Here is a 17,886-nt window from a genome sequence, read left to right on the forward strand (position 1 = left end):
TCTATCCTCCTCACAGTTCACGATACTTCCAAGTTTTGTTACATCCGCAGATTTTGAAATTGCACCCTGTACACCTAAGTCCAGGTCATTTATATATATCAAGAAAAGCAAGATTCCTAACACTGACCCCTTCATGAACCTCACTGTATACCTTCTTCCAGTCCCATAAACAACCATTTATCACTACGCTCTCTTTCTGGTTACGCAGCCAATTTTTGAATCCAAGCTGCTGCTGTCCTGTTTATTCCATGGGCTCCAACTTTACTGACAAGTCTGTTACGCGATACTTTATCAATGCCTTTTGTATGTTTATGTATACCACATCAACCATGGTACCTTCATCAACTTTCTCTGTTACCTCCTCAAAAAACTCAAGCAAATTAGTTAACCATGATTTGCCCTTAACACATTTGTGTTGGCTTTCCTAATTAATCCACATTTGTCCAGGTGACTATTAATTCTGTCTGAATTGTAATTTTTAGAAGCACTGAGGTTAATCATGGGACAGGCTCCGCATCATTCTCCTGGTGGCGTAAGAACCTCCCCCGATTAGGTGAGGGTGGAAGGGGCTGATGCAGGATTCCCAGTCGTCAGCAGTGGGATGTCCATTAATGAGCCAATTGACACCCATTATTCCTGAGCTCACCAAAATGTACTTTATCTTATATCGCGTTTGAGATAAAGGAGGTCATGTCTGACCAATTGGAGGTCATGTCTGACCAATTTGATTGAATTTTTTGAAGAGGTGACCAGGTGTGCAGATGAGGGCAATGCATTTGACGTAGCCTACTTGGACTTCAGCAAGGCTTTTGATAAGGTCCCGCATGGGAGACTGATAATGAAGGTAAGAGCCCATGGGATCCAAGGCAATTTGGCAAATTGGATCCAGAATTGGCTGAGTGGCAGGAAACAAAGGGCGATGGTCGAGGGGTGTTTTTATGACTGGATGCCTGTGTCCAGTGGGGCTCCACAGGGATCAGCGTTGGATCCCTTGTTGTTTGTGGTATATATAAATGATTTAGACTTGAAGGTAGGAGGGTTGAGCAGTAAGTTCGCAGATGACACGAAAATTGGTGGGGTGGTAAATAGTGAGGATAGCCTTAGATCACAAGAGGATATAGACGGGCTGGTCAGATGGGCTGATCAGTGGCAAATGGAATTTAATCTGGACAAGTGTGAAGTGATGCACTTGGGCAGGACAAACAAGGCACAGGAATACACGATGAATGGTAGGACCCTGGGAAGTACTGAGGATCAGAGGGACCTTGGTGTGCATGTCCACCGGTCCCTTAAGGTAGTGAGATAGATAGATAAGGTGGTTAAGAAGGCATGTGGGATACTTGCCTTTATTAGCCAAGGCATAGAATATAAGAGCAGGGAGGTTATGCTGGAACTGTATAAAACACTGGTTAGGCCACAGCTAGAGTATTGCGTGCAGTTCTGGAATCCGCATTATAAGAAGGATGTGATTGCACTAGAGAGAGTGCAGAGGAGATTTACCAGGATGTTGCCTGGGCTGGAGAGTTTTAGTTATGAGGAGAGATTGGATAGACTGGGGTTATTTTCCCTGGAGCAGAGGAGATTGAGGGGGGACATGATTGAGGTGTATAAAATGATGAGGGACATAGATAGGTTAGATGGGAAGGAACTTTCCCTTTGGTGGAGGGATCAATAACTAGGGAGCATAGATTTAAGGAGGTTTAGAGGGGATGTGAGGAAGAATTTTTTCACCCAGAGGGTGGTGGGGATATGGGACTCACTGCCTGACAGGGTGGTAGAGGCAGAAACCCTCATAACGTTTAAGAAGTATTTGGATGTGCACTTGCGATGCCATGGCGTACAAGGCTATGGACCTAGTGCTGGAAAATGGGATCAGAATAGTTTGGTACTTGTTTGACTGGTGCAGACTCGATGGGCCGAAGGGCCTTTTTCTGTGCTGTAGACCTCTAAGACTCTATGACTATGACTCTACTGGTACCTCAGGAAGTTGAAAGGAGCCGCATAGCCTTCCCAATTGAGGGACCAAGCACTGGGAAGGAGAGGGGCTGTTAAAAGCCCCCTCCCTGTCCTTGCCTCTGATCCCCTGTACCGCCACCGCCCACCCTCATCCTGCAAACCCCACCCCGTGACCCCCATCCCATCCTCACTCGCCTTTGGCCTGGGGTTCCACAAGATTCCTGGGCCTCTGGTGGGTGCATTGCTGTCAGCTGCAATCGGTCCCGCTGGTTGGCCGGCAGTTCTCAACGGGCGGGACTTCTGCCCCCAGGGACCTTAATCATGGGAGAGACCCAAAAGTGGCCACTTAAGTCCCTGAAGGGCACTTGATTCTGTTGGGCCTTCCCCACAGAATTGACAGTGGTTCCCCACCAGTTCTCCAACCATTGGATGAGAACCCCATTGGCCCCACAATATCCAGCCCCATGCCTCAACTAGCTCCTCTTTCACTGTGACTTGGGAAGAATTTGTTTCTTTGGTGGAGATATATGCAAGGTATTCATTCCGTATCTCAGCCATGTCCCTGCATAAATCCACTTCGTCCTTAATCAGCCCCACCCCTCCTTTTACCATCTTTAGTTGCCTGTCTCTTCCATACTCACTTTTTGCTTCACTTATTGTTTTTTTCACTTCCCTCTGAAGCTTCGATATTCAGCTTGGTTCTCAGTTGTATTATCCATCTGACATCTGTCATATGCACTCTTTGTCTGCTTCATCTTACTCTCTGCCTTTTTCATCATCAAGGGAGCTCTGGGTTTCTTTGCTCTATCTTTCCCCATCATTGGAATGTACTTTGTCTGTATCCAAATTATCTCCTCTTTAAAGTAGCCCATTCTTCAGTTACAGTTTTGCCTGCCAATTATTGATTCAATTTCACCTGGGCCAGATCTGTTCTGACCTCATCGAATTTAGCCACCCTCCAACCCCTCCCCATTAATTGGTCTTTGTTTGAATAGAGGGAAAATCATGGGCCCATGAATTGAGCCCTGGTTTGATTTTCCAACATTAGTCCTCAGCTCATGGAGTTGCTCTACACCGGAAACGCTATAGACAAAATTTTATATCCTAATCTTCAATTTAACCACAATCCTTTTAAAATGACTTAAGCCGATTGTAATTAATAGATGCATTGTAACATTTTGAGAATATGCATTTTTTTTTTAAGAATGTTTACTTTTGCATTAGTGAGTAAAATCACATGCACAGTGCCATAATTTTCTATCCAAGTATTGGTTTGTAGGGCAAACAAAGCTGGAAGAACTGCATGGCTAATAGTAAACAAAATAGCTAACACTACTGGCACAGAATAACACACAACATCACCTTGCCTTGAATGTGTACTCAGACTAAACGTAGAGATTTTGTATTTCCAGCCTTTATAGACCATCACCTGACAGCAATAGAAGCAATTATACACAATATGTACACAACCCAAGAGAACATGGGCTAAATTCTATCCCAAAGCAACTTGATGCATTTTGCAATGACCCAGACATCACTTCACATTATTATGATTACCGATTGGTACTGCCAATTATCTTTTAGAGATTGACAAATACTCACATAGGCACAGAGGTGGTTGAACAAGGTGCTTCGTTTATTGACTGCAGTAACTGAACTCACCAAAACAAACATGGACCCTGTGATCCCACAATTCCCAGCTGCCAAGTACAGCAAGCTCAATAAGACATTCGAGAGACATTCAATACAAAACATATCCCTTATTGAAAATGTCAGTTTAACAAAACATTTCTAGGACTAGGCAAAGAGGGTAGACTGTCTCTATCCCTCTGAACACATCTCAAGTCTCTGACTTTATAAACTCAGACACTCAGGAGGTCTTCTCTCCTGCTGTGGGTTACGGTGGACTTTCGGCACATTAATAAAGCAATCTCATTGGAGACCAATGGCAACCCTGGACCTGCAGTGGAATCCGAAGCTGTGTCTAATGCAGGTGAAGGGGAGACAATCTCAACTTCAGTAAAGCTACACTGAGGAGGTGAGATTGGAGTCGGCATTTCTTAACTTAGAGATGGCTCTTCCATAAGAGGTGTATCCTTAGATTGTGCTTGACTTGACAACAGTTGATCAATGTGTCTCCGTCAGGTGAGGTCATTCGCAGTTTGGACTGTGTGCGAAACAGGTCAAATCTGAGCAATCATCGTATCAGGAACCCATTTAGCTCCGGTAGCGTAATTACGAGCTAAAACTTCTTGTCCAGAATAGAAAATTCTTGTCTTTGATCTTTGTGCTTTTCCCTCCATTTGGTCGGGCTGTTGATCTTGCACAACTTGCCACGTTTTTGTTAGTTTCAGCAGATCAAAGCAAGTGCGCGTTGCTGTCCCATTAGTAGGGATGCTGGAGATGCTTTAGCCATAGCATGTGGCATGTTTCGGTATGTCAGCAGAAATGCGTCCAGACGCTTTTGAATGGAGGAATTAAACTCATCCGAACTTAAAGTGTGTTTCACGGTTTGAACAAATCTCTCAGCTAATCCAGTGATGGATAGGTTGTATGGTGCTGAGGGGATGTGATGAATTCCGTTACTTCTCAAAAATTCCTCAAACTCCTGCAAAGCAAACTGAGGTCCATTGTTGGTCACAAGTTGTTCTGGTAACAAGTAACGACTAAACATTTCTCTTAGACTCTGAATTGTACTCTCAGCTGTAATAGAGGACATCACTGAAACTTCTGACCATTTGGAATAATCATCCACAACCACCATGAATATTGTTCCTTCAAATGGACCAGTGAAATAGACGTGGATGCGCTGCCAAGGGTTTTCCGGCTAATCCCATGGATGGAGGGGTGCCAACTGAGGCATGTTTCTCACACTCTGACATGAAGGACAGGATCTTGCCTTGGCCTTAATGTCTTGGCCAGCCCACCAAAAGTAGCTTCTTGCAATCTCTTTCATGCAAACTATCCCACAGCGTTCAAGATGCAGTTGGTCCAGTACTGGTTTGCTCAATGTTGGTGGAATAACAACTCACATGCCCCAAAGCAAACATCCTGAAGTGACTGATAACTCCATCCTCCTGGAAGTGTAAGGATGAAGGTCAGGTGAGACTCAGAAGATCGAGGAAGAGTTGCCATGCATCACAGGGTCCATGACTTTGGACAATGTTGGGTCCACTCGCGTGGCCTTCTTGATTTGGATTGAAGTGATGAGTGTGTTCTCCTCATGTGTGAACTAGAAAATATCTTTCCGAGCAGTGTTCACATGGCTGACTGGTAGCGGCAGCTTCGAAAGACCATCCGCATTGCCATGCAAGGTAGATTTTCGCTATTTGATGTCATATGTGTGAGCACTCAACATCAATGCCCAACGCTGCATTCTGCTTGCAGCCTGTGTGTGGACTGAATATTGAGGTGAGTGGTCGATGACCAGTCAGTAGCGTGAATTTTTATCCAAACAGGTACTGGTGAAATTTCAGGATTCTGAAAATGATTCCCAGTGCTTTGCGTTCGATTTGAGTGTATTGACTCACTGCTTTGCTTGAAGTCCATGAAGCGAACTCTATGGGCCTCTCCACAACTGAAGGCATTATGTGTAAAACAACAGCCCCAACTCCATTAGGCGATGCATCACATGCAAGTTGTAGAGGTAAGGAGGGATCAAAGTGCATCAGTAACTTGGATAAAAACAAAAAGCTAAAAGCTACTGCGGATGCTGGAAATCCAAAACAAAAACAGAATTACCTGGAAAAACTCAGCAAGTCTGGCAGCATCGGCGGAGAAGAAATCAGTTAACGTTTCGAGCCTTCATGGCCCTTCGGCAGAACTGCAGCATAGTTTCAACAAGGGAGAAATATAAATTGGTTTAAGGTGGGTGGGGGGGAGGAAGAGACACATTGAGGGTGTGGTGTGATGATTGTGGAGATGAGCAGATAATCAAAAGATGTCACAGACAAAAGGGTCAAAGAGGTGTTGAAGGTGGTGGTCTTTGTCTGAGGAAAGTGCTAATTAAGAATGGAAGACAGGATATTCAAAGTACAGCTCTAGTGGGGGTGGGGTGGAAAGACTAAAGGTTTTAGTTTTAGATTTAAAAATAATGGAAATAGGTGGGGAAAGAAGAATCTATATAAATTATTGAAAAAAAAGCAGGGGGGGTGGAAAGAAACGGGGTGGGGATGGTTGGGGGGGGAGTTTAAGATCTAAAGTTGTTGAATTCAATATTCAGCCCGGAGGGCTGTAAAGTGCCTAGTCGGAAGATGAGGTGCTGTTCCTCCAGTTTGCGTTGGGCTTCACTGGAACAATGCAGCAAGCCAAGGACAGACATGTTGGCAAGAGAACAGGGTGGAGTGTTAAAATGGCAAGCGACAGGGAGGTTTGGGTCTTTCTTGCGGACAGACCGCAGGTGTTCCGCAAAACGGTCGCCCAGTTTGCGTTTGGTCTCTCCAATGTAGAGGAGACCGCATTGAGAGCAATGAATGCAGTAGACTAAGTTAGGGGAAATGCAAGTGAAATGCTGCTTCACTTGAAAGGAGTGTTTGGGCCCTTGGACGGTGAGGAGAGAGGAAGTGAAGGGGCAGGTGTTGCATCTTCTGCGTGGGCATGGGGAGGTGCCATAAGTGGGGGTTGAGGAGTAGGGGGTGATGGAGGAGTGGACCAGGGTGTCCCGGAGGGAACGATCCCTACGGAATGCCGTCAACAATGTCGCTTGCCATTTTAACACTCCACCCTGTTCTCTTGCCAACATGTCTGTCCTTGGCTTGCTGCATTGTTCCAGTGAAGCCCAACGCAAACTGGAGGAACAGCACCTCATCTTCCGACTAGGCACTTTACAGCCCTCCGGGCTGAATATTGAATTCAACAACTTTAGATCTTAAACTCCCCCTCCCCCCATCCCCACCCCGTTTCTTTCCCCCCACCCCCCGCTTTTTTTTCAATAATTTATATAGATTCTTCTTTCCCCACCTATTTCCATTATTTTTAAATCTAAAACTAAAACCTTTAGCCTTTCCACCCCACCCCCACTAGAGCTGTACTTTGAATATCCTGTCTTCCATTCTTAATTAGCACTTTTCTCAGACAAAGACCACCACCTTCAACACCTCTTTGACCCTTTTGTCTGTGACATCTTTTGATTATCTGCTCATCTCCACAATCATCACACCACACCCTCAATGTGTCTCTTCCTCCCCCCCACCCACCTTAAACCAATTTATATTTCTCCCTTGTTGAAACTATGCTGCAGTTCTGCCGAAGGGCCATGAAGGCTCGAAACGTTAACTGATTTCTTCTCCGCCGATGCTGCCAGACTTGCTGAGTTTTTCCAGGTAATTCTGTTTTTGTTCAGTAACTTGGAACCTGTCAGTGCTGCTTTAGCCTTCTTGAACACAGCATCACAGGCTCCTGTCCATTTCTAGGCTTTGTTCTGACACAGAAGCTCATGCAGGGGTTTCAGCAGGATTGCCAGCTGTGGAACAAATCTCCCATAATAACTCAGTAGCTCCTAATATTCCACACAGAGGGCTGAAAAACCTCCTTGCAAATCCATAGGCCATACTCCTTTAGCCTTTGTAGGGTGGCATCGAAGTTCTTGAGATGATCCTCATCAGTCCTGCCCATTGCCAAGATGTCGTCAAGATAGCACTGAGCTCCAGGCAAGCCACTCAGGATCTAGCCCATGGCCCTCTGAAACAAGGCTGGAGCTGATGTTATTCCAAAAGGTAAATGACAATATCGGTACAGTCCCTTGTGTGTTGTGATGGTCAGATATTCTTGTGAATTCTCATCAATATGCATTCATAAGTAGGCCTGGAATAGATCTAGTTTGCTGAATTTCTGTCCACCAGCCAGGCCAGAAAAAAGGTCCTCAATATGGGGAAGTGGATGTTGTTCAGCACACAACAGAGTGTTAACAGTAACCACAGATGCATATGGAGCCATCTTTCTTGAGCACTGGAATGATGGGTTTTTGCCTATTTGTTATGGGAGAGAGGTACCAAGACAAATATCTTGACCAGGTGCTCCAGATCAGCTTCGACTATTGGTCATATGGCGTAAGGCATGGTTCTGGCCTTCAGAAATTTTGGTTGAAAGTCAGCTTTGATATTCAATTTTACAGTAATTTCCTTCATGCTTCCCAAATCGCCTTTGAAAACAACAGCATGTTTTTTTACAACTATCAGACCAGTTTCTTCTTTTGCAATTCTGTATACTTCTGTCCAGTTTAACTGGATCTTCTCAAGCCATGACTATCCAACTAAAGCTGGGTAGTTGCCCTTCACCATAAACAGTGGTCGCTTAGCAGTCTGTCCGTTTAGTTCCACTTTAACTTTCATTCTGCCCATCATAGGTACAGATTTCCCTGTATATGTTTTCAGAACGATGTTTGCAGGCATCAAGGGAAGATGTTTAAGGTTCTTCTTATACACAGCATCTGGGACCAAAGAAACTGCTGCCCCTCTATCCAGTTCCATATGTATTGGTTGGCCCTCCATCATCAGTGTTACCAAGTAGCCCTATGAACCACCTGCCACTGACAAGACGTGGAGGGGCCCTTCTTCTTCGGACTCGGTGTCACTCTGGTCCACCATTCCTGTTGTATGACATGCAGACGTTTCTCCTTGTGACACCAGACAGCAGATTCCTTTTTCTCTGGTTTGCCTTTCTGATTCACCGCTAGTTTTTTGTTTTTGCAGGCACACTCAATGCGTCCCTTCTTGCCCACTGACAGCATTCAAGGTCTCTGCACCAACATTCAAATGGATGGTGACCAGGCTTTCCATGATGGTAACATTCTTGGCGGCTTGATAGCTTTTGTGCACACTCAACTGTCACGTTATGCACGTGAGTTGATGCACTCAGCTGCTGTGCTTCTTTTGCAGCCAGCTCCATGGGGACTGCAATCTCTGTAGCTTTCTGCAAAGTGGTTAGCCTCTGTCAGGAAGCATTCCGGAATTGCTTCAGTACGAAGGCCACAGACCAACCTGTCATGGAGGGTATCATTCAGTACTTCCTTCAATTCGCAATGTTCAGTGAGCTTTTGAAACACACTGCGCAATTGTTTCCCCCTCTTGGTTTCTTTTGTGAAACCTAAATCTTTCTGCTATGACAAGTGGCTTAGGGGAAAAATGTGTCTCCAGGACTTTTACAATGTCTTCAGATGAGTTTGTGCCAGGTTTGTCAGGCTGCACCAAGCTCCTTAGTAAGGCAAAGGTTTTAGCCCCTATCAACTTAAGAAAGTTGCCAACTTTCTATAACTTTCAACTCCATTTGCAAAGACAAAAAAAATCAAAGCATTCAGTGTAAGAGCTCCACTGTTCAACAGTCTCATCTAAGTTTTCCATAGGTCCGGTGAGTGTCGTCATTTTTATTTTATTTTCTTCATCAGGTACTTTTTATTTACTGTAGTTTCCCCCTTTTTTTGTAGTTACTACTTTAAATGCTGTTACCGCTTTAAGACAGTACCATTTTTTTTAACTCAGGCTGTCAGCAGCTACCGGTTAGGCCTCTGTGGGGTATTTCCCGTACTTTTCTGCTTTTGATGGGCTCCCAGCGAGTGTGAGCCTTCTTTTCTAAACTTTTTTAAAACTTTCAAGGTAAGAGCATTTCTTTTCTCTGGGATTCTTTCCTTTTCCCTTTTGGTCCTGTTTTTGAGCTTTGGAGCTGGCAGCCCAGTCATTGCAGTTTTCTCGCGCTTTTCTCGGGGTCACCGCGATCGTGAGTCTCTTGTTTCTTTAAGCGCTTGAAAAAAACAAAATCACTGCAGCACTTTCTCTGCTGGCTAGTTCTTTCTTTTTATTTCTGCACTTGTCAAGGCCCTTTGTGTTTTTTTAAACTTCGGAAACGCTCCAGGAGACTTCTCAACCGGTTGGATAGGGACCCATTTATTCTTTAAACCCGGAGTTACCGCACTGCTCCCTGATCTAATTGCCCTTTTTGCTTTAATCTTCAGGGCAGCAGCAATTCTTTTTTATTAATTTAACTCTACAGTTGTTGATTTTGAACCTTGTGCTTCGGGAGTATTGGCGGGCGTGCTTTTTTTCAACTAGTAATTTCCTTTTACTAGCTGTTTCATTGTTCAAGTGGCATTACTGCAAAGGTCCGTTGTCCTCGTCACCAATTTGTCGTGTTTGCATATTGGTAATGCCAATAACCTTTTAGAGATTGATTAATACTCACATAGGCGCAGAGGTAGTTGAATAAGGTGCTTTGTTTATTGACTGCAGTAACTGGACTCACCAAAGCCAACATGGTCTATGTGATCTCACAATGCCCAGCTGCCAAGTACAGCAAGCTCAATAAGACATTCAAATGACTTTCAATACATAACACACATATTCCAGAAACTTTACCAAAATTTGGCAAATATTACAGACTATGGGGGTAACCTTGTCTCACAAATTAATGGTTGATTGCCCTTATATTGCAGAAAATAACAAACCCAAATCCAATAGCTGATGTGCACAAATTTCTTCTGAAGTTTTTGTATTATTCATATCAGTGTTAAGAAAAGTGAATTAAACCAATCCAAATGTATATTTTACACTTCTCAAGCACCTGAATGGTCAGTTAACCAATTTAAATACTGCTTATTTATTCAGTAGAATTTGCACAGGGCTTGTAAAATGGACCAAGAAGGAAGTATTGAAACCTCTTTCATAGACCAGGTAATGGATCCTGATTGATAAAAAGCACAAGGCTGCAGCCCTGAATCCAGCACTATATGTAATAAACCTGGATGTATATTAGCAAACAGAGCAGCTCAAAGTTCACCAAAACAAGGAATTTTATCACTTGAAAAAGAGCAACAAAGAAAAGCAAAAATATCATCCCTGTGTTAATAAGTTGTTTATTTGAGGCATCATTGAGCAAAGGTAAGTGCTTACACACTCTAATTAATGAATACAATGTCGTGTGATGCATGAGGTTGGGTTTATGTGTACCGGAAGGCCATAAATGATAGTTGCTTTAAAAATTACAAAAATAAAATATTGCGGTTGCTGGAAATCCAAAATAAAAACAAAATGCTGGAACCGCTCAGCAGGTCTGGCAGCATAGGTGCAGAAAGAAACAGAGCTAACATTTCAAGTCAATAACCTTTCACAGAACCCTTCAAAAATTAACTTGTTAAACATCATATTGAAAGACAGAAAGGGGTAGATGATTCATCTTGCTGCGATGGACATAACACTGGCATTGTGGTTAGCTAGCCATTATCGAAACTGCCTGATTTTAGTTTCTAGTTTCAGCAGTGAGATCTATCTGAGAACGAACCTTGGGACTGGCTGGATGGGCAGCTGTATGATTTTCCACTCCAGCATATTCCTGGGTTCTTGCATGTTCTTTGCATGTATCTAAATGAAAGGTGCATTTAATGAAGTAAGTGGAAGAGGACTTTTTCTTTTAAAATGTGAATATCTCTTTTCAACTTTTTTTCTTTATAGAAGGGTAATCATGAAATTCGAGAGATTAGACAGTTCCACTTTACCAGCTGGCCTGATCATGGAGTACCATGCTATGCAACAGGCTTATTGGGATTTGTAAGACAAGTAAAGTTCCTTAACCCAGTTGATGTTGGTCCCATTATAGTACATTGCAGGTATGTCAGAGCCAAGGTATACATTTTATTCATCACTTGGACCTCATTCCATTTGTCACTCCATTAATGCTTATCACCATTGTTATGCTGTTTATTCCAAAAAAAAATGCAGCTTCATTAAGGATTACCATTTCTACAACAAATAGGAAAAAGTGAAGTAAAAGTGAAACACACCTTTAATGTCCCTGAATTTTATTCTACTTTGATGCAAATAAAAATAAAATGAGCATTACAATTGGACTTTCAGATTTTAAGCAGTGTGTTGCTGTTCCATTATTATTTTAACATTTTCATGTTTTAGTGCGGGCGCAGGGAGGACAGGATGTTTTATTGCTATTGACATCATGCTTGATATGGCAGAAAGTGAAGGTGTCGTGGACGTTTACAATTGTGTCAGAGAACTTCGCTCGCAGAGGGTCAACATGGTACAGACAGAGGTATTGATCATATGATTTATTAATAATTATTTCACTGCCTTGAGATTTTATCTTTTGTTTTGCACTTTCAGATTTGTCCAAGATTGTCCCTTTGATTAATGTAGTAAACATTAAGAATATGTTTTGTCACTTGAAGGTATAGAATTGCATTTTGACTGGAAACAAGAAGATTTGCAGTCCATTCCAAAATAATCGCATAAGTTACATCCCTCATCAAATAAATGTATTTCAGGAATAATCTTCCAAGTTCCTATAGCCAGCAGAAGCCTCGGTCCCAGCCATGCATGTTGGGAACTCATGCGTACATTAGATATAACCACCAGCTATTCGTCCAAAATGAGACTCCTCACTGGCAGTGCAACCTCAGAAAATCATTGCCTTAATATGCCAAAATACATGCAACACAAAATTCAGATGCATAGCACCCAATTCTTTTCCATGCATGAGTGACCTTAAAGGTCTAAAATGCTGTCCTTAGACATGCATGCATTTCTGGTACTGGATGCTGTATCAGTGAGGGCATTATGTGCACAAAGTGAGCATTTGCTGGATATACGCAGAGTAGGCAGATCATTGCATATAATGCTGATTTGATGCCAGTGTTGCCATTCTGGAGTTCAATCCTCCAACTAACGCCCTCTCTTAATCATGCAGAGCTGAACATGGATTCAGCAGCAGGCAGGATCCCCACACCAACCCTCTTTAAAAGGACCATCAAATATTTTCAATCTTGTGGCTGTTGGTTTATATTGGCTGGTGCTACAATTGTACAAGTGTTTGATGATTTCTTGAGTTTTTTTTTTACTTTGCTAAAGGGAGTGGCACGGCAGGTGCTGAAGGACTTGATCCTCACTTCACGCATTCTGCAAAAACTAGTTGTTCCCAGAAAAGGGTGCTGTAGTAAGCATTGTCCTTGGACTACAGCACACCTGGGAGAATAAGCAAAGGTGACACAAGTGCATGGAAAACAGCTGGAAGAGAAAAAAGGAAGAGGAATAAAGGCTCTTAACAGTGGGCCATATTCACCCAAGGTGTTCAGGGAATAACTCTCTCACCTGAACCTCAGTGAGGGACAATGGATGAGATGTCTATGCTTCATTAGGGACATCCTCACAGAAATCTTCCATCCATTGCATTCACAACTGCAATCTCAGAGTAGGGCAAGGACAGCATTGCAGTGGTTGTGAAGGTGACAGTGGCCATGAATGTTTGTCTGTCTAGCTCTTTGTAGGTTGCAGCTGGAGATATTTGCAACATCTCACAGTATGTCATTGTTGCATAAGGGAGGTAGATCACTGACATTCTCTATTCAACAATAGCTGACTACATTCCACTCTCTCATCTGAGATCAGCAGACAGAGTGGGCATGGGGTTTCATGGGAGTTACAGACTTCCCCATGGTTCAGGGTGCCAATGACTGCATGCATGTCATTTTGTGGACATCGCATGCCAACGCTGAGACGTACCACAACCAAAAGGGATTCCATTCCCTCAACACCAGCTGGTGTGCGAACATACTCAGTGAATCATGCAGGTGAATACTCTGATTCCTGGCAGCAGTCTTGGTGCCTTCATTCCATGGCAATCCACTGATTCATCTGCATTTGAGCCACTACAACAAACCAAAGGGTGTGACGAGAGTTAACTGCTGATGATATGGCTGATGACTCTGGCGCACAAACCACCCACAAGTAAGCAAACAATGCTTGCACAAGACATGTGATATGGCATGCTGAAGCAATGCTCCCACTGCCTGGACAGCTCTGGGGGAGCCCTGCAATACTTGGCAGAGCAGATGTCAAAATTTGTAGTGGTCTGCTGCATGCACAACCCCACCAGCATGAGAAGAAAGCCTTTGCCGCTAGATATATGATGGGTAGCTGAGTAGGAGAAGAAATGGAGGAGGAAACCTAAACATCCCTTTTCTGGCCACCCCAATTGTAGTGGCAGTGGCGATGAGACAAATGCTGGCTTCCTGAGCAAGGACAGCAGATTCGTGTTGCATGGAGCCACTGCTACTCCCATGGGGCCCTGCATCAGCAATCCTAGCAATGTGTTGGAGGACAGATTGCTGGCTTGCAGTGACACTCTGCAAGCCCATTTCAACGCTGGTATGCACAGCTATGATGTTAGCGGTCTGACCTTACATGGCAGCAGATGGCCGGGCCCACTAGTAAGCTAATGAAATTGGACACCACTTCCATGCGAAAAGGATGCGCTCCAATCTCCATGCAAAATCCTGTGGCAAGTTAGTGTTAGACTCCTCCATGCTCCTTGACATTGCATGCAGGCTTTCTGGCAGGCCTGCCAATGCTTCAAGCATTTAATTATGCATGTATATCATCTTGCTTCAGTAAGCTGCCCCATCAAAATGTTCATTTAGGTCCTCTGTAGCAGAACCCGTGTGCAAGCTCAGCTATCAGTGACCTAGCACCCGTGCTATCTTGCTCCCCTGCCTTGACTTCAGGCCATTCATGCCTGGTGTCTCACCATGTGCACATGGGCAGTATCAATACCTTAGATGGTGCTGTGAAATATGAGAGCGAGTGACTGTGTCTCTTTATTATCATTGTCTTCTGCTCTTCCAGCACTGACTGGCCAGATTGCAAACCTTGAGTTTCTGAAAAGAGAAAGACACAAGGGTAGGCTTGTGGTGAGGGATGTGGGGAAAGAAAGAGCTGCAGGCTTACACTATCAGCAGCTTCTAAATTATTCAAAATTGCAGGATGAGGGGGAAGTGCGATGTGAGAAGCAGGATTCTAAGGATGCCAGCTGCTGGCCATAGTGGAGCAATGGCCAATCCAGTGATTGCCAGAATCGTCTGCTCCATGACGTTAAGTACTTAAAGACGTATCTGCCCACCACTGGTTAGCACCTGTTGCTTCTGGATGTGCTGAAAGAGAAAGGGAAGTGTGTCAGCAGTGCGGTGCAGCCAATTTGAGTGATATGGTTGTCATAGGTGGCAGGGTGTGCAAGCTGGGAGGTGTGGGTCTGAAACTTGCAGCAGTGCTAAATGTGTGAGGGTGAGGTGAAGCTATGAATGTTAGGCAGGCATCGTGCTTGATAGAGATTGTTTGTTAGGTGATTGATGGTAATGTGGTGCATTGAACAGTGTCTGAATTGGTGCAGTTGATGGAATATGCCATTTGATGACGCATTTACTGACCTTGGCCACTCGTGAGGTCATTGAACCTTTTGCGGCACTGCATCCAGACCCTCAGGGCTAGACTCCTTTCACTGACCACCACTGCTATCTGTTCCCTCTGTATTCTGAAAGTGCATTTGGAGGGCCCCCTGGTTAGAGCACATCCATGCACTTTCTCAACCAAGTGCAGCATCAGAAAATCTTGGCGCATGCTCTCTCCCATATTGTGCCATTCTTCTGTGTTTTCCAGGTCACCATCATTGGCAGAATATTTTTCTACCATCTGCTCCAGCCATAGAGCACTTCTTATTTAAGAGGTGCTGGCTGATTTTACATAGCGCAGGAAGTGATTCAGCCTCTCACAATTTTGTGACCCTGCTGAGGTGTGCAGCCACTCAACAGTGCGATTGGTGCTGGCTGCTCACTGAAATTACGTTAATCAGCAAGCAGCACAAAATTGGCAGGGATTAATCCCACATCTTGATCCCACACCTGTTTTCGGGAGCTATCAAATTTAGCCTCTATAGTCATTTAGTTTAGCCACTGACTTATTGATTCCTGAGGTGCAAAAGGAATTATCACACCAAAATGCGTCAAGTGAAATCAATATGTCTAGATGAGACAAATATCAGTTGAGAGGGCAAGTAGCAGGCGTTTGAATTAATGAAAAGCTTGGGGGATCTTCAGGGCCCCAAGCCCCATCATGTGGATGAGACCATGACAGAAAGTATTGCTATAAGTTAACTAAAGAGCATTGAACATGAATCTATGATATACATCAATAATTCATAATACATAATCAGAGCTGATGTTATATAGGTGTGTTAGATAGTAAATGGCGTAAAAAAACATGGAGTAAAAACATTAATTCAAACGATATAAACAGAGTAAGACAAGGAGGCACAAAAACAAATCGGTTGAAGAGACAAATTAAGGACAGATGTCAGGATGTTCCAGTGATGGCATAGTGGAATTATCGCTGAATTAATAGTTCAGAGACCCAGGGCAATGCTCAGAGGACCCGGGTTTGAATCCCGCCAGAGCAGCTGGTGGAATTGGAAGTCTAATGATGACCATGAAACCCATTCAAAGAGGGGGTTTCTCTTCTAGGTGGATTAGGGGAGAAAAGGCTGAACAGTTTCCACCTTTGCTGTCTCAGACCTATCCTCAGCATCTCTTCACAGGACAAGGTCACCAACTTGGATGTCCTAAAGCATGCTTATTTCATCATATATCAGCATGCACTCATAACTAAGCCAATGACATCTGCACTGGCTCAGCCATATTCATCAGATGGTTGATGACCATAGACCCAAAGACCTTCTGTATGGTGAGCTATCCACTGGGTCATGACCTCCTGGACACCTATACCTCTGCTACAAGGACACCTGCAAGTGAGATATGAAGATGGCTGATATTGACACTGACAACTGGGAGTCAGCCACCAACAGCCATACCTCTGGAAGCTGACTGTTTGGAGGGGCATTGGAAGAAGTGAGCAGAAATAAAAAGCTCAGCTGATCGAGAAGAGAGCCCAGAATAAACAGAGGCTGGCAGGTCATGCACTTTCTCAGCCCATCATCTCCCTATGCAGAAAATGTGGCAGAGACTGCCATGCGAGAGTGGAGCTCTTGACCCACACCATGCGATGCTTAACAGAGAAGCGACCACCACGAAGCAAGCCATTGTCTCATGAGACAGAAGGCTGCCAAGTCACAAATCACGTTTAAGAAATAATCAATGCTATTTTGGTGAGTTATAGGCTCTTTCTAGAAGTATGGACAAGTGTAGGGCAAATGTCCTTGCTCTTCCATATCTTGTGATATCTGCAGGAGTATAGAAGGAAGAGGTTCCAGCCAGAAGGATAAGGCAGACTGAAAATGGTTTCTCCCTCCAAGAAATACAACCTCATCCCCTGTGAGCAACAAGCAAGCAACCAGCTGGGCTCAGTTGGTAAGAATTCTCACTTCTGGGTTAGACGGCTACTGGTCTGAGTCCGATATCAGGGTTTGAACGCATAATCTAGGCTGATATTTCAGTACAGTACTGAAAGTTTACTATCATTGGTGCAATCCTTCAAATGAGACATTAAATCCAAGACCCATTTGCCTGTTAATGTAGCTGTTAGACACCACATGACAAATTTGAAAAAAAGAAAGGGAGTTCTTGCAGTATCCAGACAAGCTTGCCTCCCTCAGCCAATATCACCAACAAATACATTAACTGATCATTCAAGTTATTACTGTTCCCAGGACATTACTGTCATAGAATGGCTATTACATAATAGTACCTACATAATAACGGCCACTCAACTTCAAAGTAATTCACTTTGCGAAGTCCTTCAAAATTATTTAATGGCAGGATAAAGCACTGTATAAATGCCAGGATTTTGTTGATTACAGCCACCAGGGAGATGGACCAAATATTAATGCCAGAATTCCGCTTTAAGGTGTTTACTATCGAGAGAGATCGTGTTTCAGACTTCAAATGGCTTTTATTATCTTGGAAAGCCTGCAATGTTGACAATGTACCTTCGGCAGTTTTCATGATTTTAGCATTCTAAAACATCCTAAACACCTCCAGGATTATACTTTGATTTTGAAATTTTTGGGCTTTGATCCCTGAAAAACTAAGGTTGACTTTTACATGAGGTGCATGAAAAATCACAAACTTTTAAGCCAAAGATCTTCGGTCGACTTTTACATGATATGGACATTTACACAGGTAAATATGGTAATTAATACGACGACGACAAC

The 17,886-nt window shown here is 43.7% G+C and overlaps 1 protein-coding gene across 6 annotated transcripts in view; it reads left to right on the top strand.

Moving 5' to 3' along the window:
• Positions 1 to 17,886, top strand: part of ptprt (protein tyrosine phosphatase receptor type T) — a 1,450,199-nt gene that overhangs the window by 1,391,506 nt on the left and 40,807 nt on the right. For all 6 annotated transcript variants that reach the window (XM_078555116.1, XM_078555118.1, XM_078555117.1 and 3 more), the window contains 2 exons: positions 11,394 to 11,548; positions 11,850 to 11,985. In XM_078555116.1, coding sequence (XP_078411242.1) covers positions 11,394 to 11,548; positions 11,850 to 11,985 — 291 coding nt within the window. The remainder of the gene's footprint in view (positions 1 to 11,393; positions 11,549 to 11,849; positions 11,986 to 17,886) is intronic.

Source organism: Cetorhinus maximus, chromosome 13 (assembly GCF_964194155.1).
Source record: "Cetorhinus maximus chromosome 13, sCetMax3.hap1.1, whole genome shotgun sequence".
Lineage (NCBI taxonomy): Eukaryota > Metazoa > Chordata > Chondrichthyes > Lamniformes > Cetorhinidae > Cetorhinus > Cetorhinus maximus.